At 39.4% G+C, this 24,402-nt stretch overlaps 1 protein-coding gene across 1 annotated transcript; it reads left to right on the top strand.

The window, feature by feature from the left end:
• The first annotated feature begins 1,221 nt into the window (after positions 1-1,221).
• Positions 1,222-22,724, top strand: CMTM6 (CKLF like MARVEL transmembrane domain containing 6). The gene is made up of 4 exons (XM_058554456.1): positions 1,222-1,420; positions 11,651-11,827; positions 16,431-16,529; positions 19,737-22,724. The coding sequence occupies exons 1-4, from the start codon at positions 1,283-1,285 to the stop codon at positions 19,866-19,868; spliced, it is 546 nt and encodes a 181-aa protein (XP_058410439.1). The 5' UTR covers positions 1,222-1,282; the 3' UTR covers positions 19,869-22,724.
• Positions 22,725-24,402: the final 1,678 nt, after the last annotated feature.

Genomic DNA, 24,402 nt, shown 5'->3' with positions numbered 1-24,402 from the left:
TGTTATTGCAGTTGCTTTCTCACAAGTCTATCCTTTTATCCCTCTCTCTGTTCATCAATCCGGCTTATTTTTTTAGATGAATTTCAAAGTAAATTTTAGACATCAATAGCGTCTAATTTGGGATGGTGCTGACTTGAAGAATAAGAGGGCAATGAATCCTTGTAGCCCTTGTGAAAACACAGTGGCCTCATTTTATGGGACAGGATTGGTGGCTGCTTGTCCTTGGCAGGACATTTAGAATGCATTTAATCAAAGACAGAAGGATAGCTTTTGCTGGCTGCAGACAGCCCCCGCAGAGTAGTATCTACTTGTCTCTATTCATTTGAATGGGAGCTTTTGTTTCGGTACTGGAAGAAGAAAGGGAGGTTTGGGGCCCTGGAGAAAGGAAGATAAATGTGGAAGCAGATGGCAGCGGTAACCCCTCCCCTCTTCCATGGGTTTTGAGCCCCTAATGGAGACATGGCTTAGAGGTTGAGGTTTCCTGGTTTAGTGGTTAGCAGCAACATTTCAAGTCAGACTGCCTAGGCCTGCATTCCAGCTGCCCCTGGCTGTTTGACCTTGAATATGATATTCATCGTCTTTGCCTCAGTTTTCTCATCTGTAAAATGAAAGTAATGATAGTACCCACATTAAATTGTTGTGGAGAAAATATGTGTGACTGACACGTATAACTCAATCAACTTCAGCTGCTAAAATATAATGACATTCCTTAATGTTTCCTTAAGTTCACACAAAATTAACGTATGTGACTGTAGCAGCTGGTGAACAAGAAAGAGACAAATAAACTAAATGATGTTGACAAGTAAGCCTAAAAGGAATTCAGAGAGATGCAGAAGGGAGCAATCCTGAAAGTCCTTCCAGACAACCCACTGCACTTAAAATAAAATCGAATTTCTTCCCTTGCTCTGCAAGGCCCTTCCATCACCTGCCTTTGCCTACATCTCCAACTTCATCGCCTCTCCTTCTCCCTTGCTTAGCCCTAGCCACACCAGCCTTTGGTTCCAGAATGAGCCAAGCTCATTTAGTCCTCAGGAAATTTGCACTTGCTCTTCCCTTTGCACGCGTCTCTCCCCAGATCTTGACAAGGCGTTTGACGAGGCGGTAAGGCCTAGGGGTGGCAGGAGGCGGGGCGGGACGGAGCGCGAGAAGGGGCGGGGCGGGGCGCAGTCGGCCGGAAGCGGGGGCGGCGGCCCAGGAAGTGACGGCCCTTCCCGGGGACTTCTGGAGTCGGTGAAGTCCGCGACCGCACCCCTGCGGCCGCTGTGTTCCCAGGTCCTGGGTGATGGAGAACGGAGCGGTGTACGGCCAGACCACGGAGGAGAACCCGGGCCCTGCCCGGGGCGCCCGGGGCGCCCTCGCCGCCTACTTCTTCCTGGGCCGGCTCAAGTGGCATCGGCGCGTGCTCAAAATCTTGCAGCTGGTGAGTCCGCGGCCGGGGCGGGCGAGCTGGGGCCGGGGAGCGGGGTCTGGCCCCGGGGCCGCCGGGCTGCGGGCTTGGGAGGCTGCCGAGCCGCTTCTCCTCAACCTGGTTGTTCAGGAAGCGGCCGTTTCCGCACCCCAGTTCCTTCCCTCTCCGCCTGAGGAGGGGGCGTTACCCTCCGGGCCCCCCTCCCGGCGGGCGGCCCCTCTTCCTCAGGACTTTCCCCGCTGGGTCCCCGATGGCAACTGAGCGTGTTAGGCGGGTCCAGGAAATGCGTCGGAGGAGAATCAAGTCTTTCTGCTTCTTTCACTCGTCTCCTGTAGCGCCCTTCGTCTCTCCTCCCAGCTGTTACTTCTGCATTATCTCCCAGAGTGCCTGTATTTAGACTACGAAGTGCTCTTTATCTTTCTCTGTGTTTTCGGTCTTCCTGGTGCGAGCCCATGGGGAAGTTTAATTTGTTGGATGAAGTCTTCCGATACCACGCATGGCGTTGAGCTGTGTGTGTCCAATAAATTGTCTCCCAAAAGTTTTATATTGACTGGAAAATATTTCTGAATGAGCAATATGTGTGTACGAAGTACAAAGTCAAAAGGACAGCTTTTTGTTGTTGTGTCCAGCTAGCAGAACTAGGGCATGATCTACTTCTCTCTTAATTTCTTTGAGTTTCAGTTTACTTTAGGTAGTTAAGGTACCTTAAACCTATTAGTGAAAATATCAAAACATGTTTGAGATTCAAATTTTAATTCAGTTTACACACATATTGAGCTGCTGTATTCAGTTTTAACCAACGACGAGCAGCATTTTCTGCAAGAGGAAATAGACTGCTTAGAATGTTTAGGGATTAGTTTGTTTTTTTAAACCAGCACAAGTAAAAATAGCAGATTGGTTTCCTTGGGAAGAACTTAAATTCTTAGAACTCAGATAACCAGAACTTACATGCTTAGAACTCAAATGACCTACATTTATTGAATAGAAAAACAGTCAGAAAACCGGTGGTACTTTTTAGCAACCAAAATGATTACATCTGGGGATAATTGGGAAATCACTTGGAGGCAAGTGACAGTGTGGCCTGTGGAACCCAAGAGGGTCTGACCTCTGTCTCTCTCTCCAGCCTTCTTTTAGATAGTTCCACGTTGGCACCCTTTAGCTTCTTACCGAGCATCAGAGGTTCCCTCCTGCCATTGTTCCTGTGCATGGGCTGTCCCTTCTAGCCAGAAGTGCTTCCTTCTGCTCTTTCTCTTGTCAGCTCACACATGACTCTTCGATATTAACTATGTTTCTCTGCCGTAGAGCTAAAATGTCGACATGAATAGAACTCTTTAGAACAGAAAAGAATAGAGAAGAACAGGTAAAAGAAAATATTCATCTGAAGCATTCTTACTGCTCAAAAGACATCATCATCATTGGTGCGCTGCCCATTAAATCTCCTGTTTTCAGTTGCCTTTATTTTTCCTTCCTAATAGAAATGGCAAAGCTGAAGTAAAATTTCTCGTTACCTTATTTATAATTTAATAAACTGTAGTTCCATATCTTCTGAATAAATACAGTCAGAAACTTTGGTGGGAGATTTTTTTACTTGGACGCGGAGAAGAGGGGAAGATGAATTTGTCTTGCGAGAGTTGTTAGACTATTCCTGCTTGTTCTCCATCATCCATTAGCAGAAAGAGAGAAAGAATAAAAACTAATGTCTCTTCTTGAAATCTGTTTATTTGTTTATGGGGAACTTGCAGTGTTACAAGAATGCTTTCTTTAATATAGATTTTTAAAAATATTTCTTCATTACTGCCTTTCATTTTGATGGTTGTCTTTTTGTTCGTGCTTTGTTTTTGCAGAAAGTCCCAAGAAAGTTATACATGAAGTAAATTAAAACTGTCATCCAGCCTGGGGCAACAAGCAAAGTCTTCTTTCCCTTAACTCAAATTCTGCCTTTACGTTATTTTACTTTATATGATTTATTTTTAAAAATTAAATAGAATTACAGAGCTCCAATAAGAAAACAATAGTAATGGAGAAACCCATAATCAGTAAAGGAGGTTCTTTTTTTTTTTTTTTTTTAATTTTTTGTTTATTGCAGTAACATTGGTTTATAACATTGTAAAAATTTCAGGTGTACCATCATTGTACTTCTATTTCTGCATAGATTACATCATGTTCACCACCAAAATACTAATTACAACCCATCACCACACACATGTACCGAATTATCCCTTTCACCCTCCTCCCTCCCCCCTTCCCCTCTGGTAACCACCAATCCAATCTCTGTCCCTATGTGTTTGTTTATTGTTGTTATTATCTACTACTTAATGAAGGAAATCATACGGTATTTGACCTCCCTCTGACTTATTTCACTTTGCATTATACCCTCAGTGTCCATCCATGTTGTCACAAATGGCTGGATTTCATCGTTTCTTATGGCTGATAGTATAAAGGAGGTTCTTTAACAAGAACCTTTAACAATGCAAAACTCTATGACATTTTATTCAAAATGTAGTGCATTTCTGTGTTTGGGTACGTTATTCTAGACCCATAAATCTTTATCAGAGTCTCAAAGACCCCCAAAGAGAAAGGAACCTTGCTCTAAAACATATAAACCAGATACTGTGTACCTAGGAAATTCTTAGATTAGAATCCTAGGAGGTTGAATTAGATTTCCTCTGAGGTTTCTTTCACTTAAGATTTTTGCAAATCTCTGAGGCTCTGTGGGGAGTGCTGTTACAGAGCTGAACACAGAAGGAGTGGAGAATGGAGCCTGCAAACACAAAAGAGGAGGTTAGAGATAACAGAGCATAACTGATCTTGAGTTAAACAGCTGTGTCTGCCATTCAGATATGACCTGAATTTTGTCAAAGGCTTGTCTGAAACATAAGCATCCCCTAACTCTCACCTACCCTTGCAGAGCTGAAGAAGAAATACTCAGCTGAGAATTCAATGTAACGGGTCATTGCGGTCCTAAATTTATACAGTCAGTTTATTTATTTATCACATTATTCTATCCTTAGGTTGGTCCTTAGGCCCATATTTTATTTTGTGAGTTTTTTGTTATTGTTATTTTTGAGGGAGTTTGTTTTCGTTTGAAGGGTGAGAATTGACGTTTGGCAACCTAATTCCTTGCTAATAAGCTGGTGCAGTGATCTAAATATGTGTAATATTCTCTCTGCAACGAGGTGACGTTGTGGTTAGGGCACCAGTTGAATGTCCTGATGGCTGCACACTACTATGATTATAATGGCTCTTCAGGCAAGCAGTTTTACAATTCACCAGTGATTTAAATTTATTAAATTATAAATAATGTTACTCTGTAAGTGCCAAGAAACAAATTACTTAGAAGCAATTTATGTTATGTTGGTGCTCTTTTCATTATTTAAATGTGAAAATAGGTATGTACTAAATTGAAATGCTCTTATTTTTACCTTGAGGAAGATCCGTAATGTCAGCAAATTGTATCTTTGAACCTTTGTGGGAGTAAATGTTTGCCTAAGGCTAGGGAGGCGTAGCCTGACTTCAGGCTGACGGCTTTGTTTACTTGATCCTTACATATGACTACAAGGTTTTTAATAGCAAGTTCATTAATTCACAAATTAATATAATTTTGTAGATGGAGGCTTATAATTAATGGCAAACATTAAAAAGTTCGTTTTATGAGAAATTTTTTAATAGTAGACTTAAAGACAAATAATGACGTATTAGTATTTAATATAATGACTGTTCATTTTAAAGAAGACTAAGTTTCAGAAAAGGTAGTGAAACTGAGGGGGAGAGAGGCACTGGGTAGTCATTATCTGAATGTTTAAATCACCAGAACTGTGAGTAGTCATCTTTCAGTCACTAAGACTTCCCAAGTGTGTTGATTCTAGCAAATTGGTTGTAATGTATCATTTAACAGCAAAAGGGAAATGCACAAAACTAAGATTGTAACTTCAAAAACCCAGTCTTACAGGGAAAACCTACACAAACATACATGGTTGTAAAATGAGCTTAATAAACAGTGTTTTATGGGAGGAGCAAGTACAGAGGGGGAGTCAGAGACCTGGGTTCTTGTCTGTGCCCGGCTAACCTGGGACTTAGCCTGTCAGAGATGAATTCCATCATCTGTAAACTTAAGGGTGGGAGACTGTATGTTCTCCAAGGGCCCCCCCTACTCTGAAAGCTTGATAATTCCCTTAATTATATTTGGGTAAAATTTTATGTCACTAGAAGGAGCCGCATTGGATTACATTTGTTAGGCAGTTAGCTTAATATTCAGTAAGCAGTATTTGGTATGATGTCTTCATGCTATTGAGAGCAGAGCTACTTACCAGAAAATAATAATTGAGCCTTTTAACTTATGGGTTACATTCACCCTTCTTTCCTTACCCAATTCAATGGCCTTATCTCTTTTCCTTAACCCACTTTGGTGTTTAATACTGGTGACCACCCACTTCTCGAAATTCTTCTTTCCCTTAACATTTTTTTTTCTTTTTAACACAAAAAAAGTGTCTGCTTACCAAACAACATCGACTAAAAAATATGATTAAAATAAAATAAACCACATTTTACCCCTCACATTCTCACGTTTCCCAGCATCACTGTTTGATTAACAATTTGGAGTATGTTTACTCGCTTTGTAAGTTTTCCTAGGAAGTGTGGGACTTCTGTGACTTGCTTGTCTGGTGCTGCTTGCTCTTTCCCCTCCTACTCCTGAACTGTGATATTCCTTCAGGCGCCACCCAGTCCTCCTTTCCTCCTGTCTTCTAGCCAACTAAAACAGGCAAGCAGTCCCTGTTGCCTTCATGCAGAAGTCCATGCTCCTTGGCCTGATCTTCACACAACCACACCCAACTCCTTAACCATTTTCCTCATCACTCCCCATCCAGTTAGGTCAGTTGCCTTATTATCCCTTTTGAACTTACTATGCAAATTCTTGCCTTCATGAATCTGTTTTTTTCGTCCCCCACTTGGAATATTCTCTGCCTGTCCAGATTTTATGTCTCTTGGCCCTGGTTTGAATCTTTCTTTTCCTTTCATCCTTCTCCAGTTACTCTTAGTTCAGGTGGAGGGGAACATTTTCCTGGGATTTCCTGAATTTACATGTAATGAATGCTCAATAATGAGGTATAAAATATATTGTTTTCTTATTGTTTCTTCTACATTGGTCTTGTTGCTCTGTCATTACATGTTTCCATACATTTTACAGTGTTGGGTACATAATACTCATATAACTTAAAAAAAATTCAGGTATAACTGGCACAACGTATTAGTTTCAGGCATACAGTGTAATGATTGGATATTTATATATATTGTGAAATGATCACTTTATTTTGTACTAGAGACTGTATGCTGCTATGGGAAATTATAAAGAAATCAGAGGTGGGGGGTCAGGAGAAAATTTCATACTGAATATAGCTTGTATTGCTAATTTCTTGGTCTTTAACTGGGAGTAGGATCTAGTAAATGTTCAAACTTGATATTACACCTCTTCAATCTCTTAGGATGTCTGTGCAGACCCGGCCTCTCAATACTGCTCTGAGGCTTAAGGTCAGTAAGAATGACTCCAGTTAATAAGTTTGGAACAGGGCTTGTAATGACTTGACACTGACTGCTTTGGACCATGCTGGATCCTGGCCCTTTCTTACCGAGAATAGACAAGCAGTCAGTACCTATACCACAGATAAGATTTTATTGTCATACGGTCTACACAGATGAATGTTCCTGATAATCTGATTACAGTATTCCCCCTTATCTGCAGGGGATATGTTCCAAGACCCCCAGTGGATGCCTGAAACCACAGATAGTCCTGAACCCTACATATACTATGTTTCTTCCTATACATACATATCTTTGATAAAATTTAATTTATAAATTAAGTACAGTAAGAGATTAACAAGAGTAACTAATAATAAAATAGAATAGTTAAAACAGTATACTGTAATAAAAGTTACCATAGATTTTAGCAACCTCAGCATACGATTTTTTTCTTAAGTTAAGAACTTTCACCTTTTCACTTAAAGGAAGCACTTTATGGCTTCTCTTTGGCATATCCGAATTGCCAGCATCACTATTCTTGCGTTTTGGGGCCATTATGCAGTAAAATAAAGGTCACTTGAACACAAGCACTTTGATGATGTGACAGTCGATCTGATAACCCAGACGGCTACTAAGTGACTAGTGGGCGGGTAGCGGGTACAGCATGGATATGCTGGACAAAAGGATGATTCACGCCCTAGGAGAGGCGGAGTGGGACTGCGAGAGATTTCATCAGTTGCTCAGAATGGCACACGATTTAAAACTTATGAATTGTTTATTTCTGGAATTTTCTATGTAATTTTTCAGACTTCGGTTGACCATGGGTAGCTGAAACTGTGGAAAGTGAAACCGTGGATAAGGGGGGACTACTGTATTGTAATAAGAATGGTTCAAGGTCAAACCCCAATTAGACTTTTAAAGATTTTTTATTTATTTATTTATTTTTCCCCCAAAGCCCCAGTAGATAGTTGTCTGTCATAGCTGCACATCCTTCTAGTTGCTGTATGTGGGACGCGGCCTCAGCATGGCCGGAGAAGTGGTGCGTCGGGTGCGTGCCCGGGATCCGAACCCGGGCCGCCAGCAGCGGAGTGCCCGCACTTAACCGCTAAGCCACGGGGCCGGCCCCCAATTAGACTTTTAGACTGATATCTTCTCCCAGTTAATTGAGTTTTATACACCTGAGGTGTATCCTGCAAATTTCTTGTAGAGAAACTCCTAAAACTTGGACAAGATTTAACATAGAGACAAGAATAAAGCAAATGGAATATTAGACATTTAGTATTTTATTTTACTATAGTCATGTAAGAACTCATCCTATAATTAATTACAAGAGGTTAAGGAAGTACCTGTACACGATGGTCTTCTGGGATTTGTCACTTTGTGTCCTGTAGTGTGATGATTGAGAAGGTCTCACCTAACATCTGTGTGAAGGAAGTTGTTTAGGATATGCCTCACTAACTTACAGGAAATCGTAGTGATAGGATCTATTTTCATCCTTACATAGAGTCTTTTCAGTGGTGGGGAAAAATGAATTTTGTATTGCCAGTGGCAGGGGGGAAATCCCTTAGAGGCTTAGATACCAACTTAGATTTGACCTTTTTTTTTTTTAACTTTTTATTTTGAAATAATTATAGATTCACAGGAACTTGCCCCCCAAAAAATGTACAGGGAGGTCCCATGCACTTGTGTGTGTGTGTGTATGCACTGCTATGCAGTTTTTGTCACATGTGTATCTTCCTATAATCACCAGCTCAATCAAGATACAGAACTGTTCCATGACCACAGGGTTCCCTCATGCTACCCCTTTACCACACATTTCTCCTCTTCCCTGGCCACCACTAATTTGTTCTCCATCTCTATAATTTTTGTTATTTGAAGAATGCAGTATAAGTGGAATCATGTAGTATGTAACCTTATGAGATTGTATTTTTTTCACTTTGCATAATTCTCCGGAGATTCATCTAGGTTGTTGCGTATATCACGTTTGTTCCTTTTTATTGCTAAGTAGTATTGCATGCTATGGATGTACCACAGTTTGCTTAACCATTGAAGGACATCTGGATTGCTTCCAATATTATGAATAAAATTATGAACATTCATGTACTGGTTTTTGCACAAACTTAAGTTTTCATTTCTTTGAGTTGTATGCAGAATGCAGGAATGCAGTTGCTGGGTCATATGGCAGTTGCTTGCTTAGTTTTTTAAGAAAGTGCAAAACTGTTTTCCAGAGTTGTTGTACCATTGACCTATTTTTGATGAAATTGTTTTGTAGGATAAAATTTTTATTATATACCGTGAAATGTAACTGTTGATTTTGGTAGCAGTGTTGTTGCCGTTAATATATCTGGTTGCTTTTACTGGCCTGACTTGAGTGAGATGGCATTTCCCAATAGCTTTGACTTGGGTCGTCAGTCATTTTGATGGTTTTAACAGTCAGAAAGCAATTCCCTCAGCTTCCACAAAACCCACACAGACTGCCCCAGTGAACCTCTCTTCTCTCTCTTCCCTCCTATTGCTAGAGAAGAGTTAGTCCCAAAGCAGAGCCCTGAATCCTACCTTTAGTAGCCTCTTTTCTTCTTCTCTCTTTAGACCCACCCGTTTTACTGGTTTCTGCCTGAGCATTTAAATGTGCCCAGTTCTCTCTCATCTCGCAGTTCCCTTCCCTTTGACCTAGTCCACTGCTACCCTATCTGGCCACTCTTTCGAAACCACGCTTTTTGCCTATGCTCTCTCTATTCCACTGCCTTGCCTTCCCCTCACTTCCCAATATACAGTACTGTAATCTAAGCTTCCCTACCTGACTGTACTCAAGTTGTCTTGCTGATGTCACCAGCAACGTTCCTGTAGCTCAGTCAGTTGTGTTTGTGTTGTTCTTAACTGACCTCTGAGTGGCATTCAGCACTCTTGATTACTTGCTCTTTATAGAAATACTTGTTTCTTGGTCTACTGCCCCTTGGACTGCTGCTCCTAATTGTCGTTTGCTGGTGTCTCCCCGTCTGCATATCCCTTAAACCTCAGGGTTCCTTAGAGTTGTGCACAAAGCCAACTTCCTTCATTCTGGGCCATCTCACTGGCTGACTCCCACATCTTTATCTCCACCTCGGACCTCTCCCCTGAGCTCCAGACCCGTATGCTCATTTGCCTGCTAGACTTCTCCACCTGACTCTTCCACAGACCCCCTCAAACACAGCATATTTAAAACTGAATTTTTTCTCTCTCTAGCACCCTTGCCTCTTAAAAAGAAAAAAACAACTTCTTTCTGCAGTGAGGAATCAGTATTAATACCACATACACAACAGTGGGAGCAGAGTTAAAACCCACTTGCATTTAATTGAGTTGCTGAATTAACCCGAAGTAACCATTCGCCATTCAATGCAAGGTGTTCTGACTCACACCTGTCTATCACAGAGAGCTAGGTCCCTCTTGAGCACTCTTACCTCTGTCATCAGTTGACTTGTGTTTATTCCCATACTGTTTTATACTAATTATACTTTTTATGGTCAAACATTTAATTAAATATTACACAGACTAAAATTGAGTGTGAAAAGGAATTGTTTCTATGAAAACTAAATTGAATGCTTTGGAAAGATCAAAAAATAAGTTACTAAAATCTTTGCTGTGGAATTAAGTAAGAGCAAGGCAACAGTAAAAGGCTGGTAAAACTAGTCCAACTCTAGGAGGATTCTTCACTCTGCTTCTCAAGTGTCCAAGATCTCTGTCCACTTCAAATAACATCAGTCTGGAGGTGGTGGTCCTAAATGATGAAAGTGAATAATGCAGAAAACATGAGAGGGAGTTCCATCAGTAGGCTCATACTCAAAGAAGAGAAAAGATTGGTGAATAAATGTGCCTTTTTTTTAAGTGAAAATAAAATGTTTAAGTACATATGTATTATCTTGTTTTCTAATCTGTTTGTATTCGCCCTGTCTGATAAGGGCTTCTACAGTTTCTTTCAGTGATTAGCTACTTTTCTCTTCTATTACTACTACCCCGGTCACCATCTTTCCCTGATCTATTTTAGCGGAAGCTGAATGTCCGCCCCAAGTTTTGCCCTACCTCCAGTCCCTTCCCCATATTGTAGCTAGCGAGAACTACTAAAAGCATAAACCTGATCATGTCACCCCTTTGCTGTAAAACCCTTAAAATCTAGATTCCTTAAACTAAAGAGGACATTTAGACCTGGCCTCTGCTTACTTCTCTAGTCTCATTTGATCATTTTTGTGCTGCCATCCTCCTTCCCTCAAACTCTTTCCCTCAACACTTTAGCTGTGTTAACTCAACTTGCTTTCAGAGTTCAGTTGGCGGTGGTGGGATATATGTGTGTGCATTGGGGTGGGAGGGTGCTATGTTCTTTCACCTCTAGGTCTTTCTATGTACTGCTCCTCTGCCTGGAACTTCTTTCCCTATCTTTCACCCCCAAAACTGACCCCACTGACTTTCAGGTCTTAGCTTTCCTTCAGGAAGCCTTTCCTGACCCCTAAGTTGAGTGCCTCTTCTGTGTCCTTTTTTAACAACACCCTGTTTTTCCCCTGTTCTAGCATTTAGCACACAGTAGTTAATTATTTGTGTGCAACCAGATCTTAAGTTCTGTGTAGCTGGGGTGCATTCAGTAATCTTTTTTTCCGTAGTCTCTACTTTTATAAATATTTGAGTGAACAGATGGTATTTTCTGAATACTGTAGGTTTCTCTGGAAAACACTTCAGTAAAATGTTTTGTTTCTTTTGTAGGTGCTGTCTCTGCTGGCCTTCATCTGTGAAGAAGTCGTGGCGCAATGTACTTTGTGTGGAGGACTTTACTTTTTTGAATTTGTGAGCTGCAGTGCCTCTCTTCTGAGTCTGCTCATACTGATCGTGTACTGCACTCCAGTTTATGACAGAGTCGATTCTGTAAAAGTCAAGGCATCGGTAAGCAGGAAAAAATATAATCCCTACATTAAGAACATAGCTGTTTTGTAATCATGTCTAGTTTTATTGTTCAAAGTAGTAATACTTTCAAAACTCAGTTAACGTGAGAAGACACTATCCATTGTTCCAACTCTGCCTCTAAGCAGCTGTTTTCCCCGCCAAATGGGATGATAGAGGGGGAAGGTCAAATCAGAATGAGTGACAAACACTGCCAGTAGTTTATAGTGGTGGGTTAATCTAATTCACATTAGATATTTTTTAAAACCTAGGATTTTGTCACTTTTGTAATTTTATTTATTTATTTATTTGTTCCCCCAAAGCCCCAGTAGATAGTTGTATGTCATAGCTGCACATCCTTCTAGTTGCTGTATGTGGGACTTGGCCCCGGCATGGCTGGAGAAGTGGTGCGTAGGTGCGCACCTGGGATCTGAACCTGGGCCGCCAGCAGCGGAGTGCACGCACTTAACCGCTAAGCCAGGGGGCCGGCCCAGATTTTGTCACTTTTGATTTGTCGCATTTCAGAGTGTCCCTCATTGATTCTACAGTTATTCATTGTGTATCTATTAAATGCCAGGCATTATGTTAGACACTAGAGATAGAGTAATGAACTAATGTGATATATTTCTGGAGCTTTTAAATAAAACAGCATGTAATTGTACCTATTTTGTTTTGATTTTATTATAAAAAATTATCTATAGGTGAATTAAGAATGCATTTGCTGAATTCATTCTTTAGAAGTTTCCCATATAATAAAAGTGTACAGAGGAATTTTATTTTTACAAAATTGGAGATGCTTAACTTTCTAAAGACTTAGTCTGCTGATCCTATGTTTTTATTTGAGTCTAGTATGGATTTGTGAGATGACAGATGAGATAATTCACATAAGTCCTGCATTTAAGGAAGAAAGACTTGAGCCTTCTTCAGTAGCATTTGAGTTAGTAGTAGTGATTTGTGAAGAATTGTACTTGTCAGGTTTCACATATGAAAGAATTCACATCTCTGAGGGAAAAGATAAAAATTAGGGTAAATTTTTAACTATTAAGAATAAGAGATAACAAGATAAATACCAAACAGTAAGATTCTATTATTAAGTTAATGAGAAGCAAGCATTGGGTCATATATTGATTATACACCTAAGATATTTACTTATTTCTGTATAGTCTTTTGTACCTCTTGAATTTTGTACCATAGGAATCTGTTACCTTCTTTTAAAAGAATTAAGTTTAAAAATTAAAAAATAAAAATTTGATACCAAACAGTTAAAAAAAAAACTTTGAAGAACAAGTAGAGTGAATCAAATCCATCAAGTCTTTGGTGAGCACATACCCGCAGTTCTTGGTACAGCCAATATGGGACCATTCCGTTATCTTGGCAGATAATAGCTGCTGTCAGTGCGAACTGTGTGCCAGGCACTTTACATGCTGGATTTAGAATCCTCACCCCTTATGCTCCATTTTTCTGTTGAGGAAACTTAGGTTCAGAGTAGTTAAGTAACCTTTCCAAAGTTACACAGCTAGGGTGAAAGTAAATTGAGATTTGAACCTAGGAAAGCCCTCACACTCTGCATATCATCACAGGAATCTCTGTATAATGGTGACAACAACAGAACCCATATATTTTATGAAATATGTGTTAAGAAGAGGATGCAGAGACTACCTTAGAATTTCTGTTAATTATATTTGTGATCTTTGAAAGTTCGTCCTTTTTACAGATAAGTATATGATAAGATTTGGACAAGGTAAAAGTTCACTAGTGTCTAAGCTGGTTGATTTGTAGCTTGAATGTATAAATGTATATTTTAAACATTAAAGATTGAATCTATTTTTTCGTTTCTTATCTCTCAAGAGTAAAACATTATCATTATCCATGAAAATATTTTTTAGAAATGTTTAGGTTTTACTTTAGTACTGCATCTGTAGTATTTAAGAACATTGATCTTTTTGACAAGACACAATATTATAATATTGTCCAGTTTAGTGTAATGGTCTAAACAAAATGTAAAACACTTATTACATCAAACTTGAGTATTTAATAAGTTATTTTAGAGTAAATACTGATTTTAAAATACTGGAAAAAAAGAAAAATAAATCAGTCATTTCATCCTAAAACAGCTTTGTAAATATTTTACTGTATTTCTTTTGAGTCTTTTTTTTCTATTCCTAGGTGATTTTTAAAATTTAAAATAGTTGTAATCATAGTGTGTATATATTTTACTTTTCACCTAACATCATAAGGATTTCATATTTGTTTGAATGGTTTAAAAATCACTTTTACTGTCTGCATATTAATATACTTAAATTTTAAATATTTTTTCATGAAGAGAGGTTTTCTGTTTTAGAGAAAACGTATATGTGTGGTGGTGATGGTGGTGGTGGTGGTGGTGGTGGTGGTGGTGTCTAGGGAGGAATGACAGTCGTTTTGAAGGGAAAATCTTTTGTAGCCCATGCTTTTGGGTGAGATCCTATCAAGAATAATAATAACCAGGGCCGGCCCCATGGCTTAGCCGTAAGTGTGCGCGCTCCGCTACTGGTGGCCCGGGTTCGGATCCTGGGCGCGCACCGACGCACGGCTTCTCTGGCCATGCTGAGGCGGCGTCCCACATACAGCAACTAGCAGGATGTGCAACTATGACATACAACTATCTGCTGGGGCTCTGAGGAGAAAAAGGGCGAAAAAAAAGGAGGAGGATTGGCAATAGATGTTGGCTCAGGGCCAGTCTTCCTCAGCGAAAAAAGGAGGATTGGCATGGATGTTAGCTCAGGGCTGATCTTCCTCACACACACAAAAAAATAACGATAACCAACATTTATGGGACATTTACTCTGTGCCTGGCACTGATCTAAGCGCTTTCCGTGGGTTAACTCGAATCTGCTTTCCGTGGGTTAACTCGAATCTTTAGAATCACCTATGAAGAAGATACTGTTATTACTCCTATTTTGCAGATGAAGAAACAAAGGCACACAGACATTAAGTTACTAATTCAAGGTCAGATAGCTGGGAAGTAGTGTAACTGGGATTTGAACTCAGGTAGTCTGTCTCTAGAACTCATGTTTATTGAACGCTACAGTATTCTGTCTCAAAGTGATTGTCTTGTTTAAATACCTCCTTGAATGTACTCCAAATATTAGTAAATAATTTTATATTTATTTATTTTATTTTAATTTTTTTTTAATTTTTTTTTGTGAGGAAGATAGGCCCTGAGCTAACATCTACCAATCCTCCTCTTTTTGCTGAGGAAGACTGGCCCTGGGCTAACATCTGTGCCCATCTTCCTCCACTTCATATGGGACGCTGCCACAACATGGCCTGACAAGTGGTGCGTTGGTGCGTACCCAGGATCCCAACCGGCGAACCCCGGGCCGCCGCAGCGGAGCACATGCACTTAGCCGCTTGCGCCACTGGGCTGGGCCCAATAGTTTTATATTTATATGTAACAGATTTGAAATAAAATTCAAAGCAATAGAAAAACAGAGAAAGTACTGCAGAAAAGCACCTCTTTTAGAAGCAAAGAGAAAACCTCTTAAATTTTTTATAATTGTTAAGTGAATGATTGACAGTGTAAGAATTCTGTGTTGGATACTTTTATTGTTATTAGGTGTAGTGGAGATTGCATTTCAGAAAACTCAAAAAGTATCAGACTTAAAACGTTTTGGAGTGGCTATCATTTTACCAGTTTCTCCTCTGAATCAAGTATGTATGTCAAGCACTGTTTTCAGTTGGCATGTGAGAGAGAGCCTTATGAGGTAATGCCTGAGAGAGCACTTGGACACCCAGGAAGAACTTCATCGCTCTAAGCTGCCTTACTATGAGATGTGGAAGCATTTGTGTAGTAGATAAGCTCATCATACAAGCTCATTTTGTAGTAGATAAGCTCATCGTACAAGCTCATTTCCCACTTGGAACAATTGAAAGCAATACGTTATTCCAGAAAGCTCAAGTCTCTAAAAAAAATACTATTGGAATAATTTTATTTAGTTAATGATGGGTGGTTCTTTTGATTCTCTCTTTTTCAAAGTGCTTTCAGAGCACTGAAGTACTCTCAGAGAGGCCATCCTAGCATAGACTACTTTGAAAGGGAATAAAAATGCTTTTTTTTTGCTGGAGGTAAGATGGGATTTAATAAATCCTTTGGCTTTGATCATTTTAATATGTCCTAGAGAAAAAGAGGATGCACACACACGTGTGGAATTTTGGGGGAAGTGTTTTTATTTATTAAAAGATTATCTTGTGATGCACTCTCTGAATATGCCCTGTCCAAAGTGTGGCTAGTGTTCCTAAAAAAAGGCAAGTCATTAAAATTTTTTTTTTTTTTTAAGATTTTATTTATTTATGTTTCCCCCCAAAGCCCCAGTAGATAGTTGCATGTCACAGCTGCACATCCTTCCAGCCGCTGCATGTGGGACGCGGCCCCAGCATGGCCGGAGAAGCGGCGCGTCAGTGCGCGCCCAGGATCCGAACCCAGGCCGCCAGCAGTGCAGCGCACGCACTTAACCGCTAAGCCACGGGGCCGGCCCTTTTAAAATTTTTTAAAAGTAAAAAACTAAAACATTTGTTTCATCAACCTAACCATACTGTATTCTTTATGTTTTATATGTCTGTATAGGACTTCTATATTATGTTGGGAACAGGATGTGTGTTTTTACTGGCGTCCAGCATTTTTGTTGCCACACATGACAGGACCTCAGCTGAATATGCAGCAACTGTAAGTACCTTGTATTTTTTATCTTTGCTTATTTTTGGTTCCTTAGAAATATGGAATTTGGAAAGGACTTGACAAGTTATACAATTTTGGAGAGTAGTTTGTCTTTTAACTTATTTTTTAGTGTTATTTTGAATAGAAGACGTAAAAGCAAATAAATATGATAGCCTTAAAAACATAGAACTTGTCTTTAGAATTTGACTGAGTTTTATTAACAAAAATCCATTTACTCTACATATGAACATGTTATTGCTAATGGGAGTGGTAGAATTGACTTTATCATCTTATATTTCTCCACTTTTCAGTTCAACAAAAACACACCTACATGCCAGGTGTCATTCTAGGTGTAGAGAATACATAGGAGAAATGATCCAAAGGTTCAGCCTAATAAAAGAGAGAGATAAGTAAACTTTTTATCTGAAATCCTTGGAGGCCAGATTTTTTTTTTTTAGAATTCAGAATATTCTGCATTTTAGAAAGCTAATACTGTACGTATACTATGTTATATAACACCTTCAGAGGGCCTGGGACAGCACCCTGTAATCCAATATATTAATGTTTCTGAAGCATATAAATATTCACAGTAAAAGGGATAGGTAAAGACTGTAAATAGTTTTACCTCATGTCAATTTTGAGCCAAGTAAATCATAAAAACTTTTGAGTTTTTGTAGATTTTTGGATTTCAGAGTTGCCAGTCAAGGATCATGGACCTGAATTGATACCAGTGTTGTGAACATGAACTAACAGCTGGATAACAAATCCTCTTGCAAGTCAGCTGGTTTCCAGTTAATACTTTGTTCATAACAAAATTGAAATTGTAATTAATTGAGTTGTCAGCTAAAAGATCATTAAGACTGTTTTTTGTGCTAGAACAACTTGAAAGGAGTTCAGAGAATTGCATGGCTGTGGTATATCTACCTATTCATGTAAGTATGGTTTCTTAGCACTTACATGTATAAAAACAAAACGTGGAAATAAAACCAATGCTGAACCTTGACTCATGCTAGCAATAAGTAATATTTATCCATGGATAAATGAACCAATTGAAGAGAAAGTCAAAGTTTAAATAGAGCTTAATGGTTAATTTCAGTTTATATACATATTTTTGCTGTAGAGGAGTATGATAGGGTGATCACTAAAATACTTTCGAGTATAAAAATGTATAACTGTAAAATACTGTGGAAGAAGTGAAATGGAGTTGGGGGGAAATTGAATTCAAGGGGAAAAAAAGCATGGCATAAATTTTCCAGCTATTACCGTATGATTTCCTTCATTAAGTAGTAGATAATAACAAAAATAAACAAACACATAGAGACAGAGATTGGATTGGTGGTTACCAGAGGGGAAGGGGGGAGGGAGGAGGGCGAAAGGGATAATTCGGCACAAGTGTGTGGTGATGGGTTGTGATTAGTATTTGGGTGGTGAACATGATGTAATCTATGCAGAAATAGAAGTATAATGATGTACACCTGAAATTTATACACTGTTATAAACCAATATTACTGCAATAAACGAAAAAAAAAAAAAAAACCAGCACTGCTCCCCAAGGCAAGGGGAAAGTCCAAGAGAAGAAGAAAAAAAAAAGAGCTTGTTTATGTGTTTTAATTAGTTGATGTGTTAGATTGCTATAGTATTTAGATTTCATTGGATATATTTAAGAATGACTGGTAGTTTAAAAACTCAATATTTATAATGTGCTGGAAATTACCTTTTGCAACTATTTGTTATGAAAAACTTTATAGACTTAAATGACTGAGGGAGTCCATTTTTCAAAAAAAATTGTGAAGTATGTGAGCAAAAGAGTGGAAGATCATTTGTCTGGATTATATGGGATAGAGGGCCCTGCATGGACAGGAGCTCTCTAAGGTGGTCAGAGGTGGCTTCACAGACAAGGTGACATCTGGTCTGTGTTTAATGTATTCAGTAAGTTTGCCAGTCAAATAAGAGGATAGATGCCATCAAGCCAAAATAAAGACTCCAGAGGGGAGAAGAGACTTGGGTTTTAGGGGGGTGGAATTGATAATTAAATTTAGGTTGGCTGTGTTGGGAGCACCCAGGTGAATTAATGAATTTGGGGCTCAGTTTGCTTTACTGTGAAATGAAGCAGAATGCATATTCTTTAGGGTGGAGGGGTTGGGTATGAAGGGTCAAGAGACTGCAGCCGACTACAACAAAATGTTGAAAGTCATAGAGATGGAGTGTTAGAGTTGGAAGGGATTTTAGCCATTGCCTACATCAATTTTCTCTCTCTCTTTTTTTTTTTTAATGAGGAAGATTGGCCCTAGGCTAACATCTGTTGCCAATCTTCCTCTTTTTGCTTGAGGAAGATTGTCCCTGAGCTAACATCTGTGCCAGTCTTCCTCTATTTTATATGTGGGACACCGCCACAGCCTGGCTTGACAAGCAGTGTGTAGGTCCATGCCCAGGATCCAACCCTGCGAACCCCAGGCCACTGAAGCGGAGTGCGCAAACCTAACTACTACGCCACCGGGCTAGCCCCTGAATTTTCTCTTTTTACTGAACGCTTCTTTGGCCCCCGTTTCCTTAAGGGTTTTGCTAGTAAAGAAACTAAATTTGAATCATGGTCTTCTGTCTCTTGATGGAATTCTCAGAATGTTTGATCATATGTTAGGATACAAGGAAGTGATATAAGGAAGTGATATAAGGAAGAGGAAGTAGGTGGTGGCATCATGTTGTTGTGTCATTACAGTGTGACAATTAACTGGAAAATATTTTTTAGGTAATTTAACCTAAAAGTATCTTCAAAATAGTATTTCTGTTTTGATATTAATAACTTCTTCTGTTTTCACCTAAGCTCATCTGCCTACTCACACACATATTTCACTTGTCTGTGGGTTAGTCTAACATTGCTAATAGTCCTGTGTTTTGTATCATTTTATAGGATTTTATTTTTCATCTATTAACCTTAGTTTTATAGATTGGCACCTCACACATACATGTGCACGTATAGACAAGACATTTGTATTTTGTGAGACTGACTAATAGCCATTATTGTAGAAATTTTTTTTATAACTTTTTCCATTTTTTGATGACCTTAAAAATTTTTTTGCCACTAAAGTTAAGAATACTGTGTATAAGATAAAATTGATAAATCATCTGCCTTATATGAAACACTTTCATAGCCAAGAAGGAAATGTGAGATTTTATCCCAAAATTCCTCATATAACCTTTGCCCTTTTTCCTCCTCAGGTGTTTGGATTTCTTGCAAGTTTTATGTTCCTGTTTGACTTTTGCACTATGGTCTATGAAAAGCGACAGGAGTCCCACCTGAGAAAACCTGAGACTGCCCCCAGGGCCCTCACTCAACCACTTACTTCGTAAGGACTCTAGGGAGCAGGTGTTACAGAGGGTAGCGACTACGTGGTGCCTGAGCCCTGACAGAAACTCTTGTAAAATTTGTGTAATTGTTAAACCACTTCTTTTGAAGAGCATGGGGAAGGGCAGGAAGGCAGTTTTATCAATATTGGACTGTGTGCCAGCCCCCACAAATTAGGCCAGAGGGTTTTTTAATTTTTTTTTTATAACAGTTGAACTTTTTTTTTTTTTTTTGGAGGTGCAGATGGTTGTTTGTTTAAATCACATAGCTCAACTGATGATAAGTTATTCTGTCATTGTTACTAAGCTTAGCTTTTAAATTATGCTTTATGGCTGTATAAACAGCATGATTAAGTTCATACATTTAGAAATTGTTTCATTTTAAAATTAATTTGCTTAGCTATGAGTTTGTTTTTTGATGATTAGATAAAATTTAATGTATATTTAAGAGATCAATATTTAAAATGTTGGTCTAGGTTTTTTTCCTTAAAATATAATACCTAGGCTTTACTGTATCTCACTCAGCCTTAAAATTATATTGTAACGTTTTAGAATAATTACTATTAACTCTTTCTGAGATCTTTTACAGCCTAATAGAAAATGTATGGTAAATGTTGGTATTTTATATGTATAAAAGCAACATCATCAGCAACCCCATGTTTATATTGCACTTTGATTGCTATTGATATCACGTAAAAAAAAAGTAAGATTTTTATATAACACAGAAAAATGGAAGAAACTGATTTCACGCCTAAGGACCAAAGATAGGAAAGATAAACTTTTGGCTCAAAACAGTGAAAGTAATTATAAAAGCAGGCTCTGACCACTTACCAAGGGTCTGAAGAGATGATGAGTTATACTCTGAGTTAGAAAATGGTCTGTTTCCCTTTTGGCATATGATTATTTCTGTTGAGGTTGATACAGCTCTGCAGGTCCCCTTCAGTGTTTTCTTTGGAGCCAGTGTTCTTTTTAAAACCCCAGTCTTTGATTTTTCATCTATTTGAGATGCTCCCTTTTCTGTCTCCGTATCAGAATGGTCCATACACTGCTTTGTCATCTGGCAGAGGTGGGCCTCTGGCTCTGACTCTTTCTTGTCAGCAGTTATATTTGGGTGGTCCAGGATCTTGGGCTCTTTTAATTGCGTAGAGTATTTAGCAGGATCTTTAGGTTTCTTGTTCCCCCATAGACATTGCTCTAGTTTCTCTTTAGAGGAGACCTTCTTAAGAAAGTGAATATCTAGAGAATCCTGCCCAGGTTAATACTGTTGATGGTGTAAGGGAGTAGTCAAACTATTTGTAACCAGTTCTGATAATTTGGAAGAATTGTCTGTTGTTGGTAGGCTGTCTTAGAGCCAGCCAGCCAGAGCACTTGGGATAGGACCTTTCTGACCAAGTGATTCACAGACTATACATTTCTTGTTCTTCTAGATTTTTGATTCAAGACTCTAGTGTTAAGGCAATGAGCCCATGCGTCAGGTCCTTCAGTACTTTGGTGGAGGTCCCTGGCCTAGGTTTTCTATGTGAAACAATGGAATCATGTTTCCAGTGAGACAATTTAATACTCCTTCCTTTTGAAATTTCTCATCTGCCATATGTGTGTTGTAGATGGGTTTCAGCCACATGAATGTGCCTAATGTGGTTCTCAAAAATTGGTCTTTATGGCCAGACACAGCCTCTGCTCTGTCTTACTAACTCAGGATCAGAGTTTGGATGCTAGTACCAGTGGTGATGTTACCACTACCTACTTGGGAAATAATGAAACCAATCATGGATGCTGTTTTTATTGGGCGTGCCATCTAAGAGAGGAGAAATAGCCTGTGTCTTGGGTACAAGAATAAAGACTGGTTCAAAGATAACTAGGTTAGGGTAGGCAAGCTCTGGAATTTCACATCAGACTGTACCATTGTCATTTTAGGTATCATTTAGACCCAGGTGGGATTCACAGTAAACCATCTGGGCTACCTCAGGGTCCCCACTCTTGCATTGGGCTTATTTGAGTTTGACGGACACGTGCTCAGCTGGCCTCACCCATATAGCATGTTGGCACTGAGCTTAAGCTCTGCTTGTTCTGAAGTTTCTCTTCCATTTGTTTTATTGGTGCAGAAGTGGGCCTCTTAACTGGCCACTTAATCCTTTCTTTTTCAGAAAAATAATATATTCGCTGGTATTTTTGGTCACTCTAGAACTTTTCTTCACGTTGTTTTTTATGGGACCCATAACTGATTAGCTCCTCTCTTCTATTGTAGAAGGAGTTAGGAGTAAAAAGACCATTGTGGTAAATAATAAAAAGTTTAAGGAGAACTTGGGACCAAAACCACTGTTAGGTATTGAAAAAGGCAAACTCAATAAACTCAAATTTAAAATAATTTTTTATTAACAGCTAAGGTGAATTTAACTTGTTATATTTTATACAAATAAACTGTTTAGAATGGTTCTTAAAATTTTTAAGGGAAATGCACTTACAATACAAGAATTTTATAATTGCTATACAGTCATGCGCTGCATAACGATGTTTCGGTCAACGATAGACCGCATATACAACGGTTTTCCTGTAAGATTAGTACCATATAGCCTAGGTGTGTAATAGGTTATACCATCTAGGTTTGTGGTAAGTACACTCGATGATGTTCGTACAATGATGAAATCACCTACTGGTGCATTTCTCAGAACGTATCCCTGTTGTTAAGTGACGCATGACTGTACTTAAATTATGTTCTGTTTGGGGACTGGGAAATGTTTTTTTACATTGTTTATAGCCAATCATTTTTATATTTATCAGTTTAAATCCTGTGGGTCTTTTTTATCTCTTTCAATGTCAAATTTTGTAGTCTTCTTTTTAAATAAATCCATTTTATTGTCCATACCTTTGTAGTTGTTTAATTATTACAGAAACATGATGTTTAGATGAAAGCTTTCTCCAGAGTTCTAGGAGTTGGCTCTACAACCTTGGTGAGTACCTACGTAGAATACTGGACTACTCAGGTATGGGGCGTGGGGAGAAAAGAAACAAATCCAGTTCCTACCTATGGGCTGTCCCTCTTGTTGGAAAGTGGGAATACACATTCAAGCAACATTTTTAGGGAGCCATGTATGAAGAGTTACAAAGGAATGTTATGGACCAAACGCCTTTAAGTACTTCCAAAGAAGCAAATTTGGACTCTCCATCACATTTCTCAAAGTGCTAACAATGCTAAAAACAAAAGAGGCACATTCTCTTTCGGACTGTTCAATGATTGGGAAAGGGTAAGGCAAAACTAGGGTGGTTCTGGTAAAGCTACAGCTCTTTGTGTAGTTTGCAAAATTCCTGCCTCCAGCCTGTATGAGAATAACAAGGTCTTTATAGTTATCAGGAACTCACTGGAATTTGTACATTCTTCAGAATTTTGTGTTTTCTTTTGATAAAGAGCATTGTATCAATATGCAAATCAATTGCAAAGAGCAGAAAACCTAATTGAGTGGGTCTTAAACAGTAAGGAAGATTTATTTCACAAGAAGTCTGGGTGGGGCAATTCCATGACTGGTAAATTCAGTGGCTTGGCAGTGTCATCAGGGACCCAGGTTCTTTCCATGTTTTTCTGCCCATCTGTCTTCTGCTGTGAGGTTTTTTTTTTTTTTTTGGTGAGGAAGATCGGCCCTGAGCTAACATCCCTTGCCAATCTTCCTCTTTTTGCTGAGGAAGATTAGCCCTGAGCTAACATCCGTGCCCATCTTCCTCTATATTGTATATGGGATGCCGCCACAGCATGGCTTGATGAGCGGTACGTAGGTCCTCGGATCCTTCACCCGGGATCCGAATCTGTGAACCCTGGGCCACTGAAGCGGAGTGTGCGAACTTAACTGCTATGTCACTGCGCCGGCCTGTTCTGCTGTGAGGTTTTTGTGTGTGTGTGTGTGTGAGAGGAAGATCAGCCCTGAGCTAACATCCGATGCCACTCCTCCTCTTTTTGCTGAGGAAGATTGGCCCTGGGTTAACATCCGTGCCCACCTTCCTCTACTTTATATGGGACGCCGCCACAGCATGGCTTGACAACCAGTGCGTTGGTGCGCACCCAGGATCCGAACCTGCAAACCCCAGGCTGGCGAAGCAGAGCGCGCGCATTTAATGGCTGCGCCACCTGGGCCGGCCCCTGCTGTGAGTTTTTATCCCCAGGATTGACCCTTTATGGTATAGCGAGACAGTGGCAACGTCTGCAGGCGTCATCCGCTTGCACAACAATGTCTGAAGGCCAGAACAGATTATTCTTCTGTCTCTCTCTAAAGTGTTCTTTTTTCACAGAATCCCTTGGGTGCACTTCACCTACTTGTCTTACTAGAAGACATTAAATGCCTATTTTTAAGTCACTTATTGACATGGAGAATGCTACCTGAACAAAATTGGTTCTCTTAGCAAGAAAAAGGGCTATTGGGTTGGGGATCAACAGTGTCTGTCATAAACATGTTAAGAATTGTGCCCCAGCGGCCCCGTGACTTAGCGGTTAAGTGCGTGCGCTCCGCTACTGGCGGCCCGGGTTCGGATCCCAGGCGCGCACCGACACACTGCT

The sequence above is a fragment of the Diceros bicornis genome, chromosome 2, assembly GCF_020826845.1.
Source record: "Diceros bicornis minor isolate mBicDic1 chromosome 2, mDicBic1.mat.cur, whole genome shotgun sequence".
Classification (NCBI taxonomy): Eukaryota; Metazoa; Chordata; class Mammalia; order Perissodactyla; family Rhinocerotidae; genus Diceros; species Diceros bicornis.
Note: the sequence above shows the minus strand (reverse complement) of the source record. Positions and strands in the feature narration are given on the sequence as shown.

Coding starts and splice junctions, on each gene's coding strand:
- CMTM6 (XM_058554456.1), top strand. CDS start 1,283: ATGGAGAACGGAGCGGTGTACGGCCAGACCACGGAGGAGAACCCGGGC. Junction 11,828..16,430: donor CTGTAAAAGTCAAGGCATCG/GTAAGCAGGAAA, acceptor ATGTCTGTATAG/GACTTCTATATTATGTTGGG. Junction 16,530..19,736: donor CAGCTGAATATGCAGCAACT/GTAAGTACCTTG, acceptor TTTCCTCCTCAG/GTGTTTGGATTTCTTGCAAG.